Below are 25,245 nucleotides of genomic sequence, written 5' to 3'. Positions count from 1 at the left end.
ATGTTTTCATAAGTAAATTTTGAAAAATTATATAAAATAAACATATATTTTACACAAATCAAAGTTTTATGAAAAAAAAAAGCCTAAATCTCTTCAAAGTTCAAAACAAAAAAGTAAAAAAAACACTTGCATCACGCTGAATTAAGTATGCTTGTATTAATGTATATCACAAATATGTCTTATGTTAATTGTGTTAATCACAAACACAAATGTGTGGTTATATAGTGTGATTTACTTACAAATTACAAGTCATCACACCCTATGAGATTTATATACTAAGAAGAAAACATATTGTGATACCTTTTAAAAAATGATGTTTTCAAAGTTATATATATATTATATTAAATAATTTTTTTTTAAAAAGTGTACATTGAATGATTAGGCTAATTAAAGTGTTACACGAATAAAAAACATGAAGTTATCCATAAAGTCTAATTATAAACTGTATGAGAACAAATACAAAAAGATGTCGATATACAAATTATTTTAAACTATAAATTTAAAAAAACAAAAAAAATCCTAAATTATTATAAGAGAAATTCTTTTTATTTTGTTTGATAAAATGTGAATTAATTGTTGTAGACAAATTTTTTTTTCCAGCATTACATGTAACTCAAATTCGAAATCACATATTAGGATAAAACAATCTCTACTAAGTAATTTACGTACTCGGTAATCTAAACTTTCATATAAAAACTGATATACAAATTCTTTTACTTATAAAAATTAAGATAATTTTTTTATAGAAAAACTAAAAGTAAATTAAACTAGTTACATTAAATAACTGTTCATCATATTAAAAAAGAGTTAACATCAAAGAGGAAATTTAAAAAAAAATTATATAAAAACTAAAAGTTTATTTATTTCTTATTTTAATAGTTAAATTAACTAAATTTAGTGAATATAAAAGATTATTATAAAACATATTAATAAAAATTACTCTAAGGACAACTTTATTTTTATATTAAACTTACAATCAAATTTATACGAAACATTTTATATTTTTCCTACAATATTATCTATTTATTCCTTTAATATTAATAAACAAAATGTTAATAAAAATAAATGCATCTAATATCTTAAAGATATAAAATAATTATTTTCTTTTTAGCAACCATATAACATTAATAAAAGGAGTTGCAAATAGATTTATAATTTTTCAATTTACATTAATAAATAATGAATACACACCATCTCATTTACAATTCTCGTTTAATATTTAATAAAATTTAATTAATAATTATCATTTAGTATTTTTGGTTTTCAACTAGGGTTAATTATGAATTAACAAATGACTTATGGTGAGATATAGAGAACAAAAGGGGAAGGTACCCGCATCACACAACAGCCAAATCTTCACTCCTACTTCTTCTCTTCACTTGCCATTTTCCTCTCTCTCTCTCTCTCTGCATGCGAGTGTTGGTATGGTGTGAGTGTTTGAAGATTGATCTCCATGTTCTGCTCTTTCTTCGCTCCGATCCTTCTTCATCAACTATGGTTACGCTCCCATTCCCATTTTCCCAAACCCCCCATTTTTCTCTTTCCTTTTTATCATTCCCCCATTTCATATTGGTTTTTTCTTTATCATAATTTAATTCTGAGTCCAATTCATCTTTCTTGTGTGTTTGCGAGTGAAATTGTTGCATGCAATTCCATCACTCTATTGGGTCTAATTAATTTTTGCTTTGAATTTATTTATTTTATTACCAAAAAATCAATTGTTTATTTCGTTTTTCATTTGTCCATTTCAGGAACGCTGTTTTCACTGCTCCCTTCAGGTTATAGCTTAGCTTCTGCTTCTCTGCTTGCAAAAGTAATAATAAAAAAAGGTTATCATTTATTGAGAATTTGAGCTAACATCTTTGGATTTTAGCTCGAATACTCTCACGTCCTGTCAGAAACACACACAGGTATCTCTCTCTCTCTCTCTCTCTCTCTCTCTCTATATATATATATATATATATATATATATATTTATTTATTTATTTATATGGACCTGTTGAGTTGTGATGTGGCAGTTAATTTTGTTGAAGTTTAGAACATGCAATTTATTGTTTTACTCATGTTATAATGTTATAATAAAAGCGTTTCTATGTTGTTGTAACCAGCGTTAGGTCGGTGGGGAAAATGAAATATGTATTGTGAGTAAGCCTTGAAGATGGGAATTATTGTCTTTTTTTTCATCTCAAGCAAAAGAATGTAGGTTCTTGGCTTTTATGATGCTTTTAATTGTTTCTCTTTCTGTTTCATAATTGCGGTAGTTCTGTTTGTTTTTTAGGCTCCTTGATAAAAGCCATTTCTGGTTTTCTTCTTTATTGTCTAGATCATTGAACATCATTATACTTGTGTCCTGATGTGTTTTACAACCCAATCTCCCAAACAAAAGTAAAAGGAATTTGGCTATTAGCACTGCAATTTTTGGACTTTTTTTTTCCTTTTGCCCGAGCTTTTTTTGCATTTTTAAATAATTTAATTTGTTATTGTAAACTCCATTGCAGAGACTGTTATTTTAGAAATGAGTCAAATGACAGATGAGGTCAAAGACATCATGCACTGCAATGATCAGATTGGGTCTCAGTTAAATGATGAGGGTAATGGAGGAAGTGTTGGTGGAGTTGTTCTGAAAAAAGGGCCATGGACATCTGCTGAAGATGCGATTTTGGTGGACTATGTCAAGAAGCATGGAGAGGGGAACTGGAATGCTGTTCAGAAGTACTCGGGCTTGTCACGTTGTGGTAAAAGTTGTCGACTGCGATGGGCCAATCATTTAAGGCCAAATTTAAAGAAAGGGGCATTTACTCCAGAAGAGGAGCAGTTGATTGCTGAACTCCATGCCAAAATGGGAAACAAATGGGCACGCATGGCAGCACACGTAAGCATACTCTATATTTGTCGTTGCCTTGAAAATTTGGTTATCTTGTTTCAATTTGCCAATTTTTTCTCTTTTTGCTAAATGTATTAATTTGATTTGTCATTGGTGATGTCATTGTTCCTTGTTTATGCCTTCCTTGTATAATCTAACAGGAATTCCATATGACAACCATGTCTTCTTTTTAATTTGATTTGTCCCTAACAATATGAAATGAGCTAGTTAGATTTATGAATCTCAGTTCAACAACAAACATAGATAAATAAATGAAACTGCTCATTAGAAATAGTATAATTTGCTTACTGGTGATTACATGTACATTCTACTGGCTGGTGTAAGGGCTGACTCTAATGTGTCATAAATACAGTTTAGTTGTCATTTTAATAAGATTCTGTGTTTTAAATAAAACGACAACAACAACCAATTTTAGTTGTCACTAGGTGAGGTCAGTTACATGGATTACATGACACTATTGGGTCGGTTAAAAACCAATTTTTCCAAAATTTAGTTAATAAAAAGGTGTCTTTTAATAACTTCATCTAAGAGTTTTTTGGGTCTCCTTTGCCTTCTCTTTATCGGAGTAATAGTCATGCAATCCACTCTTCTTACTGACGCCTTTAAAGGTTTTCTTTGCACATACCTGAACCACCTTAGACGATTTTTATTCATTTTTTCCATGATAGGTTCCATAGTAGTCAATCTTGGATAGCAACACAAAGCAGCTAACCCTAAAAATGCTATAACAGGATAGCGGATAGCGAGATGACCACTATTTTAGGCATTTTAAATATACGTGATGTAAATTAAACTACACACATATATGCTGAAAAATACAAAATTAAGACCCAAACTGAAGACATGCAATATTAATGATCAAAAGTGAAAGTTTAAAAACATAACACATGTCAAATGTCAATAATAACTAATAACAAAATACAGGAACTAAACAAATTCAAATCTAATGCTTAGAAGTTTAAAAATACTAAATATTCAATTTAAATACAAATATTTTAATAGTTATCATCAACTTCATCTCCAAGATCTGCCATGTATTCTTCATTTTCTCTTCCATCACTATTTTTGTAGCGGCCTTCCTCCTCTTTTTCAGAGTTTTTATCATCACATTCTTCTCCTTCTTGTACAATTTCCTTCCCTTTTCTTTTACATTTAGAGGAAGAAGCAATTGTAGTTCTCTTGGGTTTTGATCTAGCTTGTCGCTTAGTGTTGGTTATAGGCTCACTAGCATGGTAGTTAAAATTGGGAGTTGAATTGTAAAATCCTACGATTTTGGTCAGCCAAACGATGGAAATCGTAGCAGAAATGGCAGTGAAATTGCGATTTGAGTTGTAAAATCGGTGGAATTGCATTTTGATTTCAATTAATTGTGGGTTGGTTTTGGATCACGACCCAAATCCTTCATAACCTGAGCCCAACTCCGCTTATATTTAGGCTCAAACAAAGTCCCTTGTTCTTGAATCCTATTTTCTTTCTTTGTCAAACCCTAGACCTCAGAGCGACTAAGTTTGCAATGTTTTATTGTGTGTTCTTCGTGATCTCTCTGTAGTTTTCTCTGCCCCAATCCTGCATGTTAGCTATTTTCTTCTCATCTTACTTTGTTTTCTTCATGGAACCCTAAACCGACAACGACTTGTTAGCTGTTCTCTTCTTGCTCTTTTTTTTTGTATCTTGTCCGAGAATTGCTTCAAACATGCTTGGTGGTCAAAGCTCAAGTGGTGGGGGTTCTAGGTCACTCCCAACTGCAACCGACAGCTCCACCGCGCTTGATTCTTTAAGCGTGGGGATCCTTATGATTTTAGTGTGGCACAATTGTTAGATTAGACATCTTAGAATTAGAACATTACTAGTTAGTAGTTGCTATTTAATTTGGTGTTTGTGCCTTGTAATATGTAAAAAACATGATGATTTGGCTATTTTGGGTTGTTACATTATGGATTATGCTAGATAGTCTTATGGATATGTATTATTTAAGTGCTTTTAGTGATTTAATGTGTTTTTTTTTTTTTTTTTTTTCAGCTATTTTATATGCATAATATGAATTTATATGCATGTATATATAATTTTTGTAAAATCTTATGATTTGATTTATGATTTTACGATTTACGATTTTTACTTCTCTTAAAAGATTTGAAGTAAAATGTCAATTTTAACTACCTTGCTCACTAGCCCCAATTGCATTTGCAATAGCTCCTCAAGTCAAGTTATCATCATCAAACACTAATTTATCTACAACATCTTTATCATCTTCACTAGTTCTTTCTAACAACCAATCATTACTATCATCAACATCCTTTTAAGAGAATAAGATCTTTCACATGAGAACACTAAAAACGTTCATTAAGTTATATTTAATAAAAACTAAGTCTTACAACTTTTGATGCTCAAGTCTGCTTCTCTTTTTAGAATGTATTTAAAAATATATTAATTTCACACTTTCAATATTATTAGACCAAACATTTTAAATTGAAATTATTTGACATTTACTTACGTGCTCAAAAGTACTCTAATTTCGTTCACATTTAGATGAACTACGAGTTAAACTCAATACTTAATGACAATGGTTTGTAAATATGGCATATGTACTCCACAGTTCTTTCACCATTTAGCTGCAATTTATGCCATAACTTATTAACATTGCTATCTTATTCTTATGTCTATATAATTACATTACAATGAAAAATTAAACAAATCTTTGACTAGGAATCATTGTAGCCCTTTATCATTTTGCTCCACTCAAACCAAAGAGACATTTAACTCTTCTATATGTTGACAATTGAAGTGTAGCATTGTTTACATCCTCTTCACTTGTACATAGCTCTCAATATATTTATATAAGCCGTCCATAACTTTAAGATTATTTTCAATTTGTTTATTGTTGTAAAAATATTGAAGATTTAGATAATGACCTACAACATGCAATGGATGATGAAGTTGACACTCCCATCTTCTATCAATTATAGCAAAATTATCGTTATACTTGTCTTCATCTCCTTTGAATGCTTTGTTTAGCTCTATCAATTGCTTCATATATGTTACCCATTGCACGCTTTTTTCATTATCAATAAGCCTCAAAACTTGGACAAGTGGCCCCATAATAAATCCAAGGGGCCCTTGACATTTTTTCTTTATTAATAGCAGTACAACCACTAACATAAGTTGATGCAACACTTGAGGTTGTAGGTCTTTTTCCATTACGAATATTTTAAATTTCTTGCACCTCTTCTTCCTCATCATCATCTTTATTAGGTTGAAGTAAATGTGCTGCTTTTTCAGATTTATTCTGATGTGCTGCTGTTAGTGTTTTTTTTTATTTCTTTGAGAATCATTAGGCAGCTATCAACATCTTCGTTCACTCCCATCTGATGCTGCTCAAGTAATATTGTCGGTAGTAGTTTTTCTCAAAAGTAACAAGTAACAGGCATTTTATTATTTATGTCTTTGAAATTGTTCCATTGCCAACCTATAACCAAATTATTTCCAATTGGCTTCACTATTGCATGGGAAGAAATTAAAAGAGGCAGTTCTTGTGACTGATTGGTAGGATTGCTTCTGTTTAGGCATTGAAAATTGAAACAAAATAGAGTAGAAAAATCAAAATAGAGAAGGAAAATAGAGAAAAGAGAATGTTCAGTCACCGGAAAATGTGCAGGTTTGTTGGAAAGTTCATCAGAGATGTAGATAACTGGAAAATGTCTAGATGATGGAAGTTTCACTAGACTTAAAGAAGATGACCGGAGATGAAGAAGACATCTAAGAACAGTCTGGGTCATGTTGGAGGTTTCATCGAAGATGAAGATGACCAAAGATTTCTGTTGCGTTAGAAGCCTAGCTGAAGATGAAGGACCTCAGAAGTAGTGGAATTGCATAGAATAGAGATGAAAAAAAATGAATGAAAGAGAATTGAGAGGGCTTAAGACTCGCAAAGGAGGGAGGGAGAAGATATCAGAAAGTAAGGGGGGGTCGAAATCCCAAGATTTCCCTCCCTTAAAAGTCGCCAACATTGAAAAACAGAGGGCAAATTCAGAATTTCTGCGCGAATGGATTAGCAGCCTCGATTTCCCCTATTTTTTGCCGCAATTCGAGGCATGATGGCCGCTCTTGTGAAGTGCAATGCGACTAAGTCTCCATAGTGGCACCTTGCTTCTCTATCGCAATAGCGGTTGCTGGTCGCTATTGACTGCTATTATAGGTGTTACTTCAATATTCTTTCATATATTATCATTTTGTATTTTGTCTTTTCTTGTATGCCTACTCATCCACCTTAGCATTCTCATTTTTGTTTCTTTTGCTTTTTCCTTGTGTTATTCTTTTAAAGTCCAACATTCACTACCATATAAGATAGCTAGTCATATTGGAGTATGGTAAAACTTTTCTTTCAGCTTGATAGGTACTTTATGGTCACAAATAGCTTCTGATGTCTTTCTTCATTACTCAAGTTTAGCATTAATCTCTTTTTTTGAACTCTTAACTAATACTATATCTTCTGGAAAGAGCCTGCACTAAGGGATAATCTTTTGTATATTAATTGTAATCACATTTGATACTAGATTAAATAAGTAAAGGTTCAAAGGGAGCTTTGATGTAAACCTATCTCAATTGGAAAGTTTTTAAATACGCCTTCAAAAGTTCTCACAGATGTAGCTAGTCTCATACATGTCTTGTGTATTCCAAACATATGCTACATGAACCCTTTTCTTTTTTAAAGTCTTCCATAACACTTTTTTAGGTACCTTATCACATGCCTTTATTTATTCAATGAAAATTATGTGTAAGTTCTTTTCTTTGTAGCAATATTTTTTAATCATTTTTTTGTAAAAGATATTTAGCTTCAATTGTAGACCTCCCTAACATAAAACTAAATTGATTTTTTGCAATCTTAGTTTCCTCCCGTATTTATGTTCAATTACCTTTTCACACAACTTCATAGTGTGACATGAGTTTACTCTTTCTATAGTTTGCACATTTTTGAATATTCCCCTTGTTCTTGTATATAAGAACTAAAATGTTCTTCCTTCATTCATTTGACATATTCTTAGATTTTAAAATCTTGTTAAGGAGCTAAGTGTTGCACTTTTCCAAATTTTTCCAAACTTCTATAGGGATATTATCGTGGCTAATTATTTTACCATTCTCTTAGGAGTTTCTTTTACTTCTCCAACTCAAATCTTATGCTAATATGCCAAATTTAGATTATTTGCTTGTACTTCTAATCCTGTTAAATTTTCACTTGCTTCTTGTCTCTCTTTAAAAAGTTTATAGAAATATTTCTCCTATTAGTCTTTGATGTCTGATCTGAAACCAAAATTTTTCCTTCTTCATCCTTAATATATCTAACTTGATCCAAATCTTTAGATTTTCTTTCTCTACTTTTGGCAAGTTTATAATTCTCCTTTCAGTCTCAAGATCTTGATAGAACCCTTCAAAAACTTTAGAATGTGCTTCACTTGCTGTTTTTCATGTCTCATTTCTTGCCTTTCGATACCTTGTCCAATTTTCGGCATTATTACATGTATGCAAAGTTTTAAAACACATCCTCTTCTCTCTAATACTCTCTTACACACTTTCATTTTACCATCATGATTCTTGGCAACTTTCCTCACCTTTGTAGCCATATTGTCTCAAATGATATTAGCATTACCTTGTGTCAACTAGCTACCCGCTTGCACTAACTACCTCTGAAAATCCAATAGTTTCTCACTTTTAAGTAGCCACCACTTAATTCTTGGAACATTAACTTGTCAAAATCTTTGTTTATCAGTCTTAAAACGAATATTAGAGACCAAGGCCTTATGTTGTGTAGTAGGGCTCTCTCTTGGAATCACTTTACAATCCTTGCAAATTTCTTTGTTTAGATTCCTTATTAGGAAAAAATCGATTTGAGACCTTGAAACTTCGCTCTTAAAAATGATAAGATGTTTCATCATCTTCTTAAAACAAGTGTTTATAATCTTAAAAGTCATAGGACATTTGAGAAATCAAGAATGAATTGTCCTTCCTCATTTAACTCCAAAATCAAAACCATCATGAGTCCTTGCAAATTGTCTCGCTTCACAACCAACATGTCTATAGAAGTCCCCAGTTATGAAAATCTTTTTAGTTTGTGGGTATGTCTTGGATCAACTCCTCTCAATCCTCCCAAAACTTGCTTTCCAATAGACTTTCAAATGAGCTTGCAAGTCAACTTGTGGAGCATAAGCACTGATGAAATTAATAGTGTCTTGTACAACAAATAAAATCAAGGACATGATCTTATCTCCAATCCTTTTGATCTTTACTACTCTCTTTTTCCTAGTATTATCCACAATTATGCCTACGCCATTCGTTCCCTTGACTATGCCTATGTACCAAAAATTGAAACCTATAGTATTGAGATCCTTAGGCTTATTTCTAATCCTTCTTGTTTGTTGAAGGTGCATGATGTTAAACATTTTACGAATTAGTGTCCATCACTTTCAATGACTTTCCTGTCAAAGTACTAATATTCCATGAACCAAACCTAAACATGTGTTTTCAGACTAACTTCTTTGCCCACATTCATCCAGCCAAAATGAGGACCCTTGCTCATTTAACACTACATCTGGGTGCCAATTCAGCGGCTTTAGCTCATTTGATATTATACTCAAGCCATACAGTGCGTTACCTAGAAGCGTTACTTCTAGGTAACGACCTAGCCCTAACACAATATTGTTATGTGTAATCCATATAAAAGTTTTTGACAAGTTTTACGTTGGCTGCTGAAAGCCTAACCAACCGTCCTCCTTTACCTGAGCTTGGAACCAACTATGGGGCCATAGGTGGAGTTTGTATTTAAAATAAAGCATTCCATAAAAATGTCATTTAATGCTGCTTCTTTTAGTGTGACAAATCTGCACAATAGAGAGCCTTGCAACATCTTTCTAATTGTTCTGAATATCATCATGTTTGTTTAGGGAAAGTAATCAGTTAGGATTATGGTACATTGTTCAAGATGACACTCATCTCAGAGCATGTGTTTGAATTTTTTCACTGTCTGAAATCACTTTTAGTTCCAAAAATATTGAGATGAACTAATAAAATTGAAAATTAACAAGCATAATTTTACTCTAAAATGTTATAAATTATAAAATATTATGGAACCTGTTAATTCACAATGTGAAAAAGGTTCCCTATGTCACATTGTGGCTGCATTTTCTGGTCTTTTGTTGTCGACAAAAAATGACATATGGTAACATGCCAACCTAGGGATATGACAATCATATCAATTTTAAAATACATTCAATAGATAAAGTATGTACATATGAGCATTTATGTCAACGATAGTGATGTATGCATAACAATTTTTTTCTTGATGTTACATTTAATGTGATAAAATATTATTTTTCCTATCACCCAAGATCATGTAACAGCAGAAATAAGATTCTTGCTAACCTCCTCCACCTTTTTATTCAGTTCAAAACACCATTCTTCTCCTTTCTAAAATAGAAATAAGTTATTGGCAAGCCTTAGCTCACAGAATTTTCCCATGGCTTTTTAACATTATGGAGCTCCTGTTGGTATTGGAGCAGGGAGGAAGGGGTGTTTGATTCCCCACATGCAATTTCCTCATTCCTGTGTTGATTCTAATGTTCAGGAGTGTTAAGACATTTTGTAAGAGGGACAGAAATTAGTGAGTTGAAAGAAAAAACAGGTAGAGAATTAATTGTGCATAAAAAGAAGTGGACAAATAATTTAGATTTTGGTAAAATCCTTAATAAAACATCTTAAACACTCCTGAACTTTTTATTTTATAAATCAAAGTAGAACATTTTTGTCTGAATGAGAAGTTGGAACTACCCCTTACGAGAGGGAGAAGAGGCTTGGTATATTCTCTATAAACAATGATTTATAATGATTTTTCTTCTGCTTTTAGTTGCCTGGTCGTACAGATAATGAAATAAAGAACTACTGGAACACCCGGATCAAGAGGCGTCAACGGGCTGGCTTGCCACTTTATCCTCCCGAAGTATGTTTACGAGCACTGCAAGAGAGTCAGTGTGGCCAAGGTACCGATGGAATTAATGATGGTGATAGAGGGCATCATGATTTCTTGCAGAAAAACAACTATGAGATACATGATGCAATATTTGACAGTTTGAAGGAAAATCAGGGAATCTTACCTTTTGTGCCTGAGCTTCCTGATATTTCTGCCCATAGCATTCTGCCAAATGGTCTTGGTTCTCCTCCCTATTGTAATTTTGTGCCATCCACATTACCTAACCATAATCATCTTCAAGAGTCGACAGTGTCTTTATTTGGTTCCAGTGGGATGAACAGGAATGGATTTTATCCATTTGACCATATGAAGGATAATCCGTCCGATAATATTGCAGATTCATTTGGATTGCATTCTCCCCTTGATCCTGTTGCCTCCTCACATAGCTCAATTTGTCACAGCCATTCACTATCAAATGGCAATTCCTCTACTTCTAAGCCGATTTCTGAGGCTGTGAAGTTGGAGCTCCCTTCACTCCAATATCCAGAAACTGAATTTGGTAGCTGGGGTACCTCTCCCCCACTTCCATTGAATGAGTCTGTTGATGCTTTCATTCATTCTCAGCCACCTAATGCAATAGACTCAGGTTGTTCTTCACCACATAATAGTGGCTTGCTTGATGCATTACTTTATCAGGCAAAGACTCTTAGTTGTTCAAAGAATAATTGTTCTGACAAGAGTTCTAACTCATCTATTGCAACTCCTCATGAGAGTTCTGCTCTGAACTTGTATGAGACAGAATGGGAGGATTATGCTGATCCTGCATCTTCCTTTTGTGCAACTTCAATCCTGAATGAGCATCCTGCTGTTAGCGCCAGTGGAAACTCATGGGATGAATGGGTACCTTTTCAGACATATAGTGGTTAGTATCTTTTACTGTGGTATGATGAAGGATGATAGTTGAAAAACATACGAGTATATGCTCACATTAACGTACATCTTTGGCACCATGCAAAACTTAATTATTTGAACATTACTAGTTTTTATCTCATGGTTCATTGTTTCAGTTGCCATATATTTGTGTGAAATCATTCGAATTAGTTACTTCATGCACATTCTGGAACTTAAAAATATTGGCACATCCTAGATAAATTGAGAAATTTTCTTTCCTGTGGTAAGTTTGTCTCAATAAATTCATTGAGTTTTGATGAAAATAAAGGTGTATTTTCCCTTAATTCCCATTTTTAAATTTTCCAGTTGCTACAAAGCTATCTTGATTCTTTGCAAAAGTTGAGATTTTGTTAGAAATTTCTGCAGGCAACAATTCGAAATTAGAGTCAGTTGACCAGGTTTGGCCCCCTAAGAGTGAAAATCAAGTCATATCCATGTTGAATCTCTCTTGGCCAGATGTCTTGCTAGATTCAGATTGGCAGGAGCAATGTTCTGAGCTTGGCATGAACCAAGCCATTGTGACTAATGCTATTGATGATTTAGGTGACAATAAGCATATGCCCAGTGGAACTTTTTCTTCAAGTACAGGAGGTTGTTTCTTGCGCATGGATTAACTTGACCCTTTTTGTCAATTGCCTGGTCTTCATTGAGAAAACTGCTGAATGTGACTCAAAGCTTTCTATTTTTCATTTATGCGTAATTTTTAATATGGGTAATCAGGATTCAGGTGTAATATTTCCCATTGAGTCTAATATGGGTGTGACTTGTGTTATCAAATGCACGGGTCGGAAGAGACCTGTGCCTTTCTTATCTAGCTTTATAACTTCTCTCTTTCTGTGTGGCATTTATTGTATACCCTCTCGAAACACTTCAGAACAAATTGCTTTTGCAGGTTTCTGAATAATTTGTGGAATAACGTTACACTTGAAACTTTGGACAGCATGCAACTCAATGCAGTGACAAATGTCTTGTATTTCTTTTAGTTTCCATTTGAATGTGCAAAAACCTTTAATGGCTTCTGGATATTCCTTTCCCCCCTGATTAGAAAACATAAAAAATTATGGTTGTCCCGCTCTATCTGTTGCACATTTTAGAAAGCATAACTAGCATTTTGATTGTGACAACAAAAGATGTAAAAGGAATGCGCCGTTAGCTCCAGATGATAAACTAGGGATATTAACCATTTTGAAAGGAAGAATTGCTAACAAATTAACATGAGAATCTAATTGATCTTTTTAAATTTTAAAACGATGCATTAGTGTTGTTGTAACATATTTAACAACTTTGAGCCTCAAAAAACATTAAAATGTTTGAAATAAATTAACCAAAAACACCTTTGCTGGCTAATATTTTATGGTAGTTTCGTCCCTTTAGAACAATTCGAAAGATGGGCATGAATCATCCTTAGATGGGTGAGGGGGTGAAACTTTCCTCCGCCGTTTCCTAAGCCAGTGGGGATTAGGTCTGCTCCTGCTAGTGGAATTAAGTCTATCGGTGAGTCTTTGTTGATGCGTCAATTGTAAGTATAAGTTCTACTCCAAGCTTGTAAACATGCCTTCGACTTCAGAATGAAGAATTTGTCGGTTTATGGCTTAAATATATATAATTTTTATTTTTACAATTTTTATGAGAATTTGATTTTAATAATTTTTAAAAAAAATGGTTAGCTTTTTCTGTTTGGTTAAAAAAAAAAAAAAAGACAAGTTACAAAATATGTAGACTATCTAGAATTAAAAGTTTATAAATCATCTAGAGTCAAAAGAATATTAGACAAACGTGTCAAATGAGTTAATTTGTCAATTATTAAATTAACTTTTTGAACATAACATATGAGCACATAAGAGAAGTTTTGCATGAGATGATAAATATTATGTAAAATAAAACACACTTTAAGAGAAACTAATTTGATTTCTTCGTAATAAAGTTTATTGCTTCTAAATTAGAAAAAAAAAATGGGTTACTTTAATTTTTCTAAATTCATCAATTTTTAATTTCTAATGATAATGTGATTTTACAAAATAACAAGTTATAACCTCTTAGTTGCATCATCATTAGAAATCATAATTTAAAAAATTTTAAAAATTTTAAAAATTAAAATTGTCAAAATATAAAGATAAAAAAATATGTTAAATTAATATGCTAGTTTCTATAGTTTTTTAAAATTTTAAATTAAGTCCTAATTAAAAAAATTAATCAAATCCTTATAAATTTAATTTTTTAATTAAATCATTAATAATTAACAATGTTATAATTAATGACATGATATTTAAAGTTTGGCAACCTATTTTTTTCATTTTAAATATTCTTTTATAGTTCTTTTTCATAAGTATTTTTCTTCAAATCTCAAACATATTATCACTGGGCAATATATTTGACGTTGAAATATTTTTTTTCTGATTTGTTATAATAAAATTTTATAAACTTGGTCCAAAAACTTCATATATGGCAGAAGTTAGTTTTAAACTTGAACTCTTTGTAGAAGTAATATTTAAGTGTCTTTAAAATTTTAGATTTCTTTTTCTGATGTTTTTTTGTTTATCATATTTTAATTTTGCATATTGAATATGAGAGTATAAAATGTAGTCTGAAAGATAAGTTTTTAATTATTGTTGAATTAATAACCTAGTAGCAATAGGATTTAGAGATTTAGGGAAAAAATTAGAAAAAAAAATAGGTTGCCAATTAAATTAGAAATATCATTTGATTGATATTTAATAGAGATATAATGATGTTAGTGTTAAAGATTTAATTACAAAAAGTAAATTATGAGTACTTAATTAAAATGCAAAAAAAAAAACTATAGAGACTAACCCATTAAATTAACCTAAAAAATATACTTAAGACTATCAACAACTCTAATAGAGTGCTCAGTAGAGGTGGATTCGGAAAAGTTTATAATGGATTCGTTGCTGACCCTCGAATTAGCTGTTAAGCTCAATCGTTGATAGGATTATATGAACAATTTCTAGCAAAGGCAAATGGTCATTACTTGTACAAAAGTTTCTATCTGAAGACCGAACTCAACCTCGATCGTGGTTGTCTTGACATAGAATTGACCTTTGAATTGCAGGTTAAACTATTGATTAAGTTCATCACAAAAATTTGAGTTCTCTTATTTGGTACTGCAATGTAGAAAACAATACATGGCAAATAGAAACCTGGATGTACTTCTTTCAGGTGTATGATTGTTCCCAACCTTATTCTATTTCAATGAGATTCACTCAAATTGGCCCTTAAAGCTTTCGAAAGTACTAATATTGATTTGATTGAACAGATAAAAAACAGCAAGGCAAAGTTCTTGACATGGGAAGATAGACTCTGAATAGCACTCAATGCAGCTCAAGTTGGTAAAGGAAACTAAATATGTAAATATCCCCTTCAATCCTTTGATTTTTCCATATCTAAATATGTAAAAATTTGATATTTACTATTTTGATGCTTGTTCTTTTGGATATTTTTCCTATGCTAGTTCTATAAGGTGTGGGATTTTGAGTCTCACATTGTTAGTATGAAATTTTAGTATGGGATCTATAAGGCTTTTAACTTTATAATTACAAAAAACTAACTTTTATGACACCGTTCATCCACGATTTTTATTAATTGGTATCAAGGAACTAAAGGAATTTGACAACTGAACTCAGCCCCCAGCTAGGTAGTACCTTTCTGATGCTAAAAATGATATTATTGTAAGCTATGGTATGCTTCAAAACCTGTTTGGCGTACTCGAATTTGTTGCATTTTGCATGTTCAATTCTTGAAGTTTGTTGATTTAATAGAGTACTTTTTCTTCTGTTTTATTCTAATGTTCTGAAACCAGGACCATACAGAAGCCAAAATGCCTTAAATCTTTTTTCTTTAAAAGTGATACTGCTCAAGAAGATATCTGTTTGCAGAACTTGAAATAATGACTTTCTCGTACACGGGAGATTGGGAGTGTATATTTAATATTTTGTGAATGCAGAAGGAGGTTGATGATTAAGAATAAAAGAATTAAGACAGACCCTTGATGCAATCAATTCGAACACAGTATATTTTAACTAATATTTGGTGATCAAATGAATCAAAGGTCCAAACTGCGTAGTAGCATTTTAATTAATATATTTTAAATTTTTAATGTGCAATCTTTGTAATTTATAATTAGCGTTCTATAATGTTGGCATTTTTCATAAATTAAATGCATAAAAATAAGGCAGTTGAAAAAGTATTTTATTATACCGAGTCACCACATACAATTCAACCTCAACCATAGTAGAACATGTAATACAATTGTCAACATCTACTAATAAAGGGCTACCTGCATAGGATGAATTAAGGTATAACATGCCAAATGCTAATAAGTGAGTGAAGCGACTACAGAAAACAAGGTTACCATCAGGTCAGTGTAGGTGAAAGTCGTAAACATCAAAATTTTTAAGGTGACAAAATTATGAGTCCTACAAAGAGTCTATTTGGAAGATTTTGTATACAACTTATAAAAAATAATTTATAAATCTTATAAGTTATTTTCACTTTATTTCATTAGGTTATTTTTAATTTAATTCAATAAATTTCATTATTAAATTTATGACGCAAACTATCACTTAGAAAAAGGTTTATTTAATAAGTATATAATTAAGCATTATTTCCATACATTCTAAGTAAAATTAAATGTTCAATGTGATACTTAAGCTGAGAGATTCTCCACCTAATGAACTAGTCTTTTGGTTTAACTCTCATGGTATGCTTAAGCTATTAAAAATAACAGGTAGGACAATTATCAATATCTGACAATAGAGCTCTTTGCCTAAAAATACTCACCCGCAAACAGATTTGTATTTTGGCCCTTTAACATCGTGACGTTCAAAGTTTATAACTTTCCTTAGGTTTAGCTTATTAAAACATTAGTTAATAAGCAATTATCATTCATTCAATTTATAGAAGAGATTAATTCAGACACAAATCTCAATTTCATTCAAGGTCAAAATCACTCCTATCCAACTTTAAAACAAATAAGCACTTCATCAACTAGGTCATCAAAAATTCCAGTCACTTCGAAAAACAAAAGGCACCAATGGGGGTGCATCCAATGCAATGTTATGGTTACTGTTACGTATCCAACATAAAAGAAATAAAATTGGTGTCGATGCAGGAAAAATGTGTGAATGCAGAAACAAACAAACCAGAGTCCAACAGAATCTATCTGTTGAAAATAATTAAAATAGATATCATCATCATGTTCACAAGGCAAATACAGCAAAAGCTGATAACAAAAAACCGAAGTACAACAGATATTACACTCAAGTACATGTTCAGTCAACACAATCCAGCACAGAATTTTCAAGATGCTTCCTTCAATGGATATGTTTAAAATCTACACAACTGTGTCAGGACACCAACAGAAGATCAGTCAATGTACATGATTACAAGTGGTGAATTCCAAACATGCTAGAATACCAAGCCATTTTACCCCTTAGAGAACACCATTCACTTGGCTAATTCCAGATATAAGAACTCTTCAACAATCTGCTTTATTTCTATTACCAAATCTAATACCCATTCATTCCCTGTATGGCAAGTAATCATGAAGTTTCTTGCAACCTATACATTGTGATTTCCTGCTGCTTGAAATATCGCCTGTCCTCTTCATCAACCAACACAAGATTTAAAAAGTACTTCACACTGAATTTGTTATTAATGTTTCGATGAGTTGGTGTCAGCTCATAAGGACTGAGGAACAGTCTGATTGGAATTGATTCACCTGTAAAAACAATCCCACATTAGTCAATGTGTTTATTTGCATATATGAAAATATAGGTTTTAACTCAGATGATGACGAGTTTTAGTGTTAACTGTATTTTATTTACTGTAATTCATTTTAATGAGTGCATTGTCCACCAATAGATGTTTGCATAGCTAATCATAAAGGTGAAATCAACATCTGTTGAAAGCTTTTGCCTTCAGAAATTGGTTTTGCTAATTGCAAGAAGAAGTAAGCAGAACACATTATGCATTGTTTCTTAAATGTTTTCTTATTCCTATTTTATTTTCTCATGTTTATTGGAAGGTCTTCAATCATTCAGTACATAAAAGTATGAAAACAATAAGATTTTTACTGATATATTATTTTAGGGCTTTAGAGTAATGCTAATACTTAATTGGTTCATGGCATAAAAGACTTGATAAAACTTTGCTATGTAAAGTTTGACAAATTATTATATTTCGGATAAATTACACTCTCTTCCCTGAGACATGCTTAAATTACACTATCTTCCTCACAGAGATGAAATTTATAGAATTTTAGCCCATTTAAACATTAACAAACCTCTGAGCTGTGGTGAACAAACTATGATCAACCCTCCTAAAGACATTTTTCCTCTCCTTGTATTTTTCAGCGTCACTAGAAGCTAATTTCAAAAACTTTATAATTAATTTTAGAATTTTGGAATATGCAATGAAGTTCTAAACATCCCTACCATTGCTTTTGGAACTTCACCCAAGAAATTTACTTCTTCAAAAGTTACAAAGTCAATAACTTTTAAAATAGATGGAAAGGAAATGTAGGTCAGCCATCTATAAAGGGATGGGAGTCATGGGACTGCAATTTACCCTTAATATTATATTTACTCAATTGAAAAAATGACACATTTTTGGGTAATTAAAATCAACATCTAAGGCAGAAATTTTTTTCCTTTAGTAATTTGTTTAACTAACAGCAAGCATGAAAGGTTATGAATACAAAACAGTAAAATACATTGTCATCTTTCTGGTGAAAGAGTAAATACAAAAAGATTTATGAATGCGTACAAACATGAAATACTTCTTAAAAACAGATATATTCTTTTATAGATGACATAGATCTAACCTATATTTATGTTATCAAAACTAGTATGTAAATAGAAACTAGAAAGGTATCTTCCAATTTAAAGGTTAAACTACCTCTGACAGGAGCACCATCCATCAGCTCAAATTTAGCCAATGTTTCAGTCTCAACATGAGTGTTAGTCCCTGATCCTGTGGATTCTCGACGCCTAATCTCAAGATCCATGTTTTTTATCTTGATTCTGACGAGTAAAAAGTATATCTTACCAATGATGACATCTTTCAGATGATACCTGAAAAGTTGTAAATCCTAGTTAAGCATTTACAACCGTTTTTTGCACTAATAAAATATAAATTAGATGAGAAAAATATTCTTTTCAAACCAATACACAAAAGCTCTATTTAGTGCTAAGAAGCATAGACATTTCTAAATGGTAGCCATGTCATGTGTAGCCATCCCTTACATGTATCCATGTTAAACACAGCCCAAACACTTCCAGTACTTTTAATAGCATTTTTTCTATTTTTCTAACTATAATTTTTTAAACTTGAATACCAATATAAATTGAAATACCACAATAATTAGAAAATTTTTAGTATTTTATACCATGTCTATAATAACTAATGCTTGTTTTTAAAACATAAATTAAACCTTTTGATTTAAAGATTTTATAGTAAACATTCTCTGAGTTATGGACAGAGATTTTGAAATCTAAGAATTTTCACTTGTAGTCAATAATAGCAATAGTAGGGCCAGGCGCAATTGCGGAGGAGCGACTGTTGCATAGTGTGATTCGCAGCAGTGAAAGGGAAAAAATGTGGCCATTGTGGCCGCTATGTTAAACCGGCAAAAGGGCAAGTTTGTCCTCCCTTTCTGAAAGTTGGAATGCATTTTAAGAGGGGACGGGGGCAATCTTAGGATTTCTCCCCCTTTTTATATCATGATACTCTGTGCTTCTCTGTTTTCAGAAGTGAAGATCGAACCCTATCTCCATCTCTTGTTCTCTTGCATCGTCTTCCATCTCCAATGTCACTTTATGGTGCAAGTCACCATTTCCGGCCAAGCTCCATTCATCTTTTTCGTCTTCCATGAAACCCAACTTATTTCTAATTTAAGCAGAGACATTTTCTGGTTGTCTTCTTCATATTTGGTAAAATTGAAAATGACATTATACCACAAGTTTCTAAGTTCAGGCACTTGATTATAAAGAAGGATGAGAAAATTAATGAAGATGAGTGGTTCAAATGGAGAAAATTTTTAAGAGTTATTTATGATCATAAAATATCTATCAAGTTGAAAGGAAAGTTTTATCATACTGCAATATGACCAATTATCCTATATACTAGTAGTCTTAAAGGAATAATATGAAAAAGAAAGTAGAAGTGGCAAAAATGAAAATTTTAATGTAAATGAGTGGTCATATAAGAAAGAACAGGATAAGAAATAATAATATACATAAGAATATTAAAGTAACACTAATAATAAAAAAGATAATAGAAAGTCATCTAAAGTGGTTTGGCTATGTGCAGAAAAAGCCACTAAAAGCACTAGTGAGAAAAGTGAATAGCGTGACTTTTAGTCCAGTAAAAAAAGGTAGAAGGAAACCCATAAGAAACATGAAAGAAATTATTAAAAAAGATCTATTGATAAATAATATTGATAAGAATTTGATTTTTATTCATACTCAACAACGTGTGATCATGTAACCAACCTTACCTGATGAAATAAACCTCTTTGTAATTATAGACATTTTATTATAGCCATGCTGTGTCCAATAATTTTTAAAGTTTGCCATATCCTCATGTCTATGTCCATGTCATATTCGAGCTTCTTAGATGCGGTGCTATTTTGACAAAATTATCTTTTTATGAAGATAAAGCAATAAATATTCAACAAAATTATTTTACATGAGTTGGAAATGAAATTCATAGGACAATGCAACTAAACAGGATGCAGCAATAAATATATTTCATACTCCAAGCTGCAAGTAGAAACTCCAAAGGAGACAAGTTGGTAAATATAAAGATAAACAATCCAATAAAAGTGACATTAGCTGTAGACACAATTCCAGTCAAATGATCAATCAAATATTCAACTTACTTGCTTTTGTTGTATTCAAATTCAATGTGTAGACAATCTTCAATTCCAACTTCCATCTATACAAGAAATAATATTATGCAATATAATTAAGAAATAAAAGTAGGCAATAACAAAGTTGTGAGGTAAAGAACAATGCAATAACTATACATGTGCCTGCAAATACTTTAACAATGATTAATTGAATGAAAATGGTTGACATAAATTCACTTTATTATTGCTCCTGAGTCATTGTTTTTAATTGTTGGAAAGTTGTCAACATGAATCGCTATCACAGCTTTATACAATGGCAATGAAATGTGTGCTAGACACAGCATTAAAAATTGATTATCATGTTATTGTGCTCACCTTGATGCTATTGTTAATTTGCGGAGGTGGAGAATAGTTGCGAACCTGGTGAATAAAGATTGAAACAAAAAAATACAAATTAATGAAAATGGATAACAGAAAGTTCTATGTATTTAACATATAGACATACATACAAACTTTATTTTCTTTGTGAGGTGGGGAAATAGTGTACTCATGGAAAATATATACTTTACAGCTTCATCCAACACACTATTATCCATGAAATGCAGTGTTTTTGACAAAATAACAATAAATTCAATATCTTACACTAGAAATCACAAATTTCTATTTACCAATATAGAACATACCACAAAATCCTGGTACTCTACTATGCTTCCAGCATAACCACGATTAATGGTCACTTTCAATACATACCTGGAGATTATGAAAGTATAAAAACATCAAATAATATCATATTCAGGCTCTTCATCCTCTTACTAGCAAAGTAAATATTCAAGAAAGACAAGCATATGCCATGGTAGTTTAAATAGGAATTTGAATTGTTAAATCCCACAATTTTACAATTTGGAAGGCTCAATCGATTCAAGTTGCTGGAAAAATCACTCCCCAGTGAAATCATTGTGAAATTGAGATTTAAATCGAAAAATCCCAAGAATCATAGGATTTCACTTTGACTGAATCCCAACTTATGATTCAAATTACAATTTTACGAAGGTAAAATTCAGATTTTAACTACCTCAGCATATGCATAAAGTATTTAACATATAAGGCCATGGATGATGGATCTTTGAGATATCATACCTAAGTCTCACATTCACCCCATTATACGTCTCATATGGCATTTCAACAGTAGAAAATTCAAACGCATATGTTTTCCTTTCATAGATTTCTCCAGGAACATCCAGTTCTCGTACTGCAAAACAAAAATATTACTTAACAGCTGTATAAGTACGCACCACATGGATCACCACACTAGTTGTTGCATTAAATGAAAGGCTAACTACAACAATGTAAAATATTTTCAGTCAAGACTGAAAGTGGCAGAACACTAATTACCAAGGGAAGTAAAGTCATAAAAATTTCCTCTGTCAAAATACATCTCTGCACAGTGAAACAAAATTCAAAATAAAGTTTGTCAGTAAAAAAAAGTGAAAAATGATAACAGTCATAAGCAAAAAATTATTCCCGAAACCAATAATGGAATAAGTTTAAGGCAAGCAGAGAATGGAATATTATTTCTTTGCTGGTCATTACCAGAGAAAAATTTAACAGTTGCATCGTTGTAAAATTAATATTAAGAGCTCAAATTTAAAATAAGATCATCAATGTCAGGAAGATTATATCAGTTTCAGCTACAGATTCTCAATAGAAAAAAAGGGTGGGTACAAAATCCAATGAACATATTCTATAAACTATTCTGACAAAACTAAAATGAAAAGCTTAAAGCAGGGCAATATATCTTTCTGCTTGACAGCTTTAGGACTAAAAGCTTTTAGCATATTAATTTGATGATGTTATCCTAAGATGTATAATATTTTATGCTTTATCCCAAATCAAACAAATTAAGCAGAAATGCGGATAGCAAAAATGTATAATAGCTAAATAAAAGATAGAGAATCAAGTTGGAATATTTATCCTAAATATCAATTTTGAAAAATGATGAATGAAAATCAGAGAGTACCATACATCCTCAATGCACGACTGAATTATCACATGACTGCAGTCCCCTTAAAGGTGTGAAGACGAATTACATAGAAAATCACACAAGTTACAAACAATGCAATTGTAACAATGGCACATGCCTAAGAGTCCTAATCAACAATCATAAATGAATGGAATTTAATACATGTAATACAAAAGCCAAAAAAAAAAAAAAATAGATAATGAAAAAATTCCTTTTAGCGAATGGAGGAGAACCATATTCTTTGAATGATTATTCACAAGGAAAATTCCTTTAGATTGTGTTTGGTTGAGGTAATAAAAATTTTAGAGAATTTAAAATTTTAAGAAATTTAATTTACATCATTTAAATTTCTATTATTTTAAAATATTTTGTTTGGATAGAGTAATTGAATTTCCTTCATTTCAAATATTTTTGTTTGGATAGAGTAATTAAATTATTTACATTCTTAAAAAAAATAAAATTATCACTATATTTGACAAAATTAATTAAAAATATGAAATTTAAATTATTAAGTAACCATAATTAAATAAAAATATAAACGGAACACACAATGAATGAAAATATTAATTATAAATTCTCACTCTTTTGTAAGGGTTCAGAATTCTTTGATTTTAATCTATTAAAAATCCCCAATTAAATTCCTAAAATTTTAAAATCTTTAAAATTCCTTATCCAAACAACAAATTTTAACCCGAAGAATTGTAAATTCTTTAAAAAAATGAATTACTCTCTTGAAATAACTCATTCAAAATTCCAAACACACTCTTAAGCAGTTGCATCAAAATGCTACAAAGTACAATAGAAGTTTGCTATCATAATCAGTTTCATCACATAGAATTATTACAAAAAAGGTTTTAAACAATCATCCATTCTTCTTCTTTTTGTTTTTCTCCATTAACACTTCAGAGACACATGCACATTCAAGAGTTAGAAACATTAGTCAGGTACAAACCTATCTGTCCAAGGAGCTCAACTTTTACACCATTGTGATCAATCTTCTTCCCTTGCATTGGTTCTATTGTTATCTAAACATGAAGCAGATAAATGAATATTCAATGTTGAAGCTTGCAAGACAAATATCAGAAGTTATTGTAAAACATCATGTGTTTAACATCAACAAATAAAATACCTTCCCAGCAATGTTTTCCTGACTTTGAAAAAGTGGGACTGTAACTGTTTGACCATTTTCTTTTTTAAACGGAACCTAAATAGCCACCAAAAGGATATCAATCAAAATGAATATGCAACAATAAAAGTCACTACAGTGATTAAGATGACAATTCCCCACGCTGCTGAACCTTCAATAGCATCAACATTTACCTTTTGCAACATTATTACAGAATGTAATGGCCATAATGTGATGTATACCGTTATTTCCCATAATTGAAATTAAGGTAATAATAATTAAAAAAAAGCGGTGGCTTACCTGCTTACGGTTTTTTCCATCGTTAAACGTGATCAAGACATTACATGCAGGCTTGAAAGCTCCAAGAAGATAATTCTATTTTTTTTTTTTTCGGTAAAATGTGTATAGAGGGTCACAACCATCACCGGATCAAGTAAATCAAGGTTAGAATAAATTAATAGCATCAACAGGGACAGAACCAAAACATTAACACCCTATGAAACAACACTCACCATGCTGTTCACAATCCAATTTTCTTCTTTCTACCTCAGTACACACACCAGCACCTGTCAAATACAAATCTCCCATTGTAATCTTTAAATAAAATAGCATTAACACAAAAACAACATTCCTGATGCCATAGATCTTCACCCCCAAAATACAAATCAAAACGACTTAATGGCCAATTGGGTGTTCAAGATCATACTCAAAATCCTTGTTCTCTCCAAATTATCAAAGCTCATGGCTATCCCCCTCCCAAACCCTAAAACCGAAATCTAAACGAAATTCAAGTGATACCGTGTGCACGATTTCGCGGATCAAGAGAAGGAAATGATAGAGAAATTGCGATGATTGGTGACGTCGTTTGATGTGATGAAAAACCGATCAAAGAAACGCATAATTTGAAGTGAATCTGCAACTCACTAAGCCCGAACAGTAACACGATGGAGGTAGAAGTAGCAGTCGCATTTTCTCATTTCTTTTGTTTTTCAAAGCTTAAACGCAACGTCGTTTCGCTCACGTGTGTGTGTGTGTGTGTGTGTGTGTGTGTGAGAGAGAGAGAGAGAGAGAGAGAGAGAGAGACATTTTTTTTCTTTCATTTCAATGCTGTCTTTAGACTTCCGAAAAAGCCACTGTTGTCCACTTGTCCGTGTAGTTTGAGCTAGTTTTTAACAGCCAGCCAACTTGGGGAGTAGTGAATTTTAAATTAGTTAAGTGGTGACAAAATTAAATCATTATAAATATTATATATTAAATAACTAAATGATAATGAACAAAATTTAAATTTTATGATTTTTTAAAAATTTTATATTTTTTATATCCTTTTTAATTTAATGAGCTAGTTTATTGAATTAGTGAGTTAAATTGAGTTAGTAATTTTTTTTACTGCGGTGAATTAAATTAAGTTAATTTATTGTTAAATATCACTTGTAGTAGATAA

At 31.5% G+C, this 25,245-nt stretch overlaps 2 protein-coding genes across 10 annotated transcripts; one reads left to right on the top strand and one right to left on the bottom strand.

Moving 5' to 3' along the window:
• The first annotated feature begins 1,336 nt into the window (after positions 1-1,336).
• Positions 1,337-12,768, top strand: LOC113854376 (transcription factor GAMYB-like). Of its 5 annotated transcripts, XM_027485334.1 has the most exons (6): positions 1,347-1,497; positions 1,752-1,910; positions 2,109-2,199; positions 2,499-2,872; positions 10,776-11,760; positions 12,156-12,768. In XM_027485334.1, the coding sequence occupies exons 4-6, from the start codon at positions 2,516-2,518 to the stop codon at positions 12,401-12,403; spliced, it is 1,590 nt and encodes a 529-aa protein (XP_027341135.1). In that variant the 5' UTR covers positions 1,347-1,497; positions 1,752-1,910; positions 2,109-2,199; positions 2,499-2,515; the 3' UTR covers positions 12,404-12,768. The 5 variants fall into 5 exon arrangements, with proteins under 5 accessions (XP_027341132.1, XP_027341135.1, XP_027341133.1 ...); XM_027485331.1 differs by lacking the exon at positions 2,109-2,199 and having other exon boundaries at positions 1,337-1,497; positions 12,144-12,602; XM_027485332.1 differs by lacking the exon at positions 2,109-2,199 and having other exon boundaries at positions 1,373-1,497; positions 2,501-2,872; positions 12,156-12,498.
• A 4,162-nt stretch (positions 12,769-16,930) lies between these two features.
• On the bottom strand, positions 16,931-24,946 carry LOC113854206 (vacuolar protein sorting-associated protein 26A). Of its 5 annotated transcripts, XM_027485092.1 has the most exons (14): positions 24,603-24,828; positions 24,317-24,370; positions 24,105-24,179; positions 23,808-23,882; positions 23,631-23,703; positions 22,051-22,095; positions 21,796-21,907; positions 21,342-21,408; positions 21,034-21,078; positions 20,689-20,744; positions 18,705-18,880; positions 18,242-18,300; positions 18,091-18,172; positions 17,188-17,526 (listed from the first exon to the last, which is right to left on the bottom strand). In XM_027485092.1, exons 2-14 carry the CDS (start codon positions 24,317-24,319, stop codon positions 17,348-17,350), a joined length of 1,047 nt encoding a protein of 348 aa, XP_027340893.1. In that variant the 5' UTR covers positions 24,320-24,370; positions 24,603-24,828; the 3' UTR covers positions 17,188-17,347. The 5 variants fall into 5 exon arrangements, with proteins under 5 accessions (XP_027340895.1, XP_027340896.1, XP_027340893.1 ...); XM_027485093.1 differs by lacking the exon at positions 24,105-24,179; XM_027485096.1 differs by lacking the exon at positions 18,242-18,300 and having other exon boundaries at positions 17,390-17,526.
• Between the last annotated feature and the right edge of the window lie 299 nt (positions 24,947-25,245).

This window comes from Abrus precatorius, unplaced genomic scaffold, assembly GCF_003935025.1.
Source record: "Abrus precatorius isolate BTA unplaced genomic scaffold, Abrus_2018 Scaffold11, whole genome shotgun sequence".
Classification (NCBI taxonomy): Eukaryota; Viridiplantae; Streptophyta; class Magnoliopsida; order Fabales; family Fabaceae; genus Abrus; species Abrus precatorius.
Note: the sequence above shows the minus strand (reverse complement) of the source record. Positions and strands in the feature narration are given on the sequence as shown.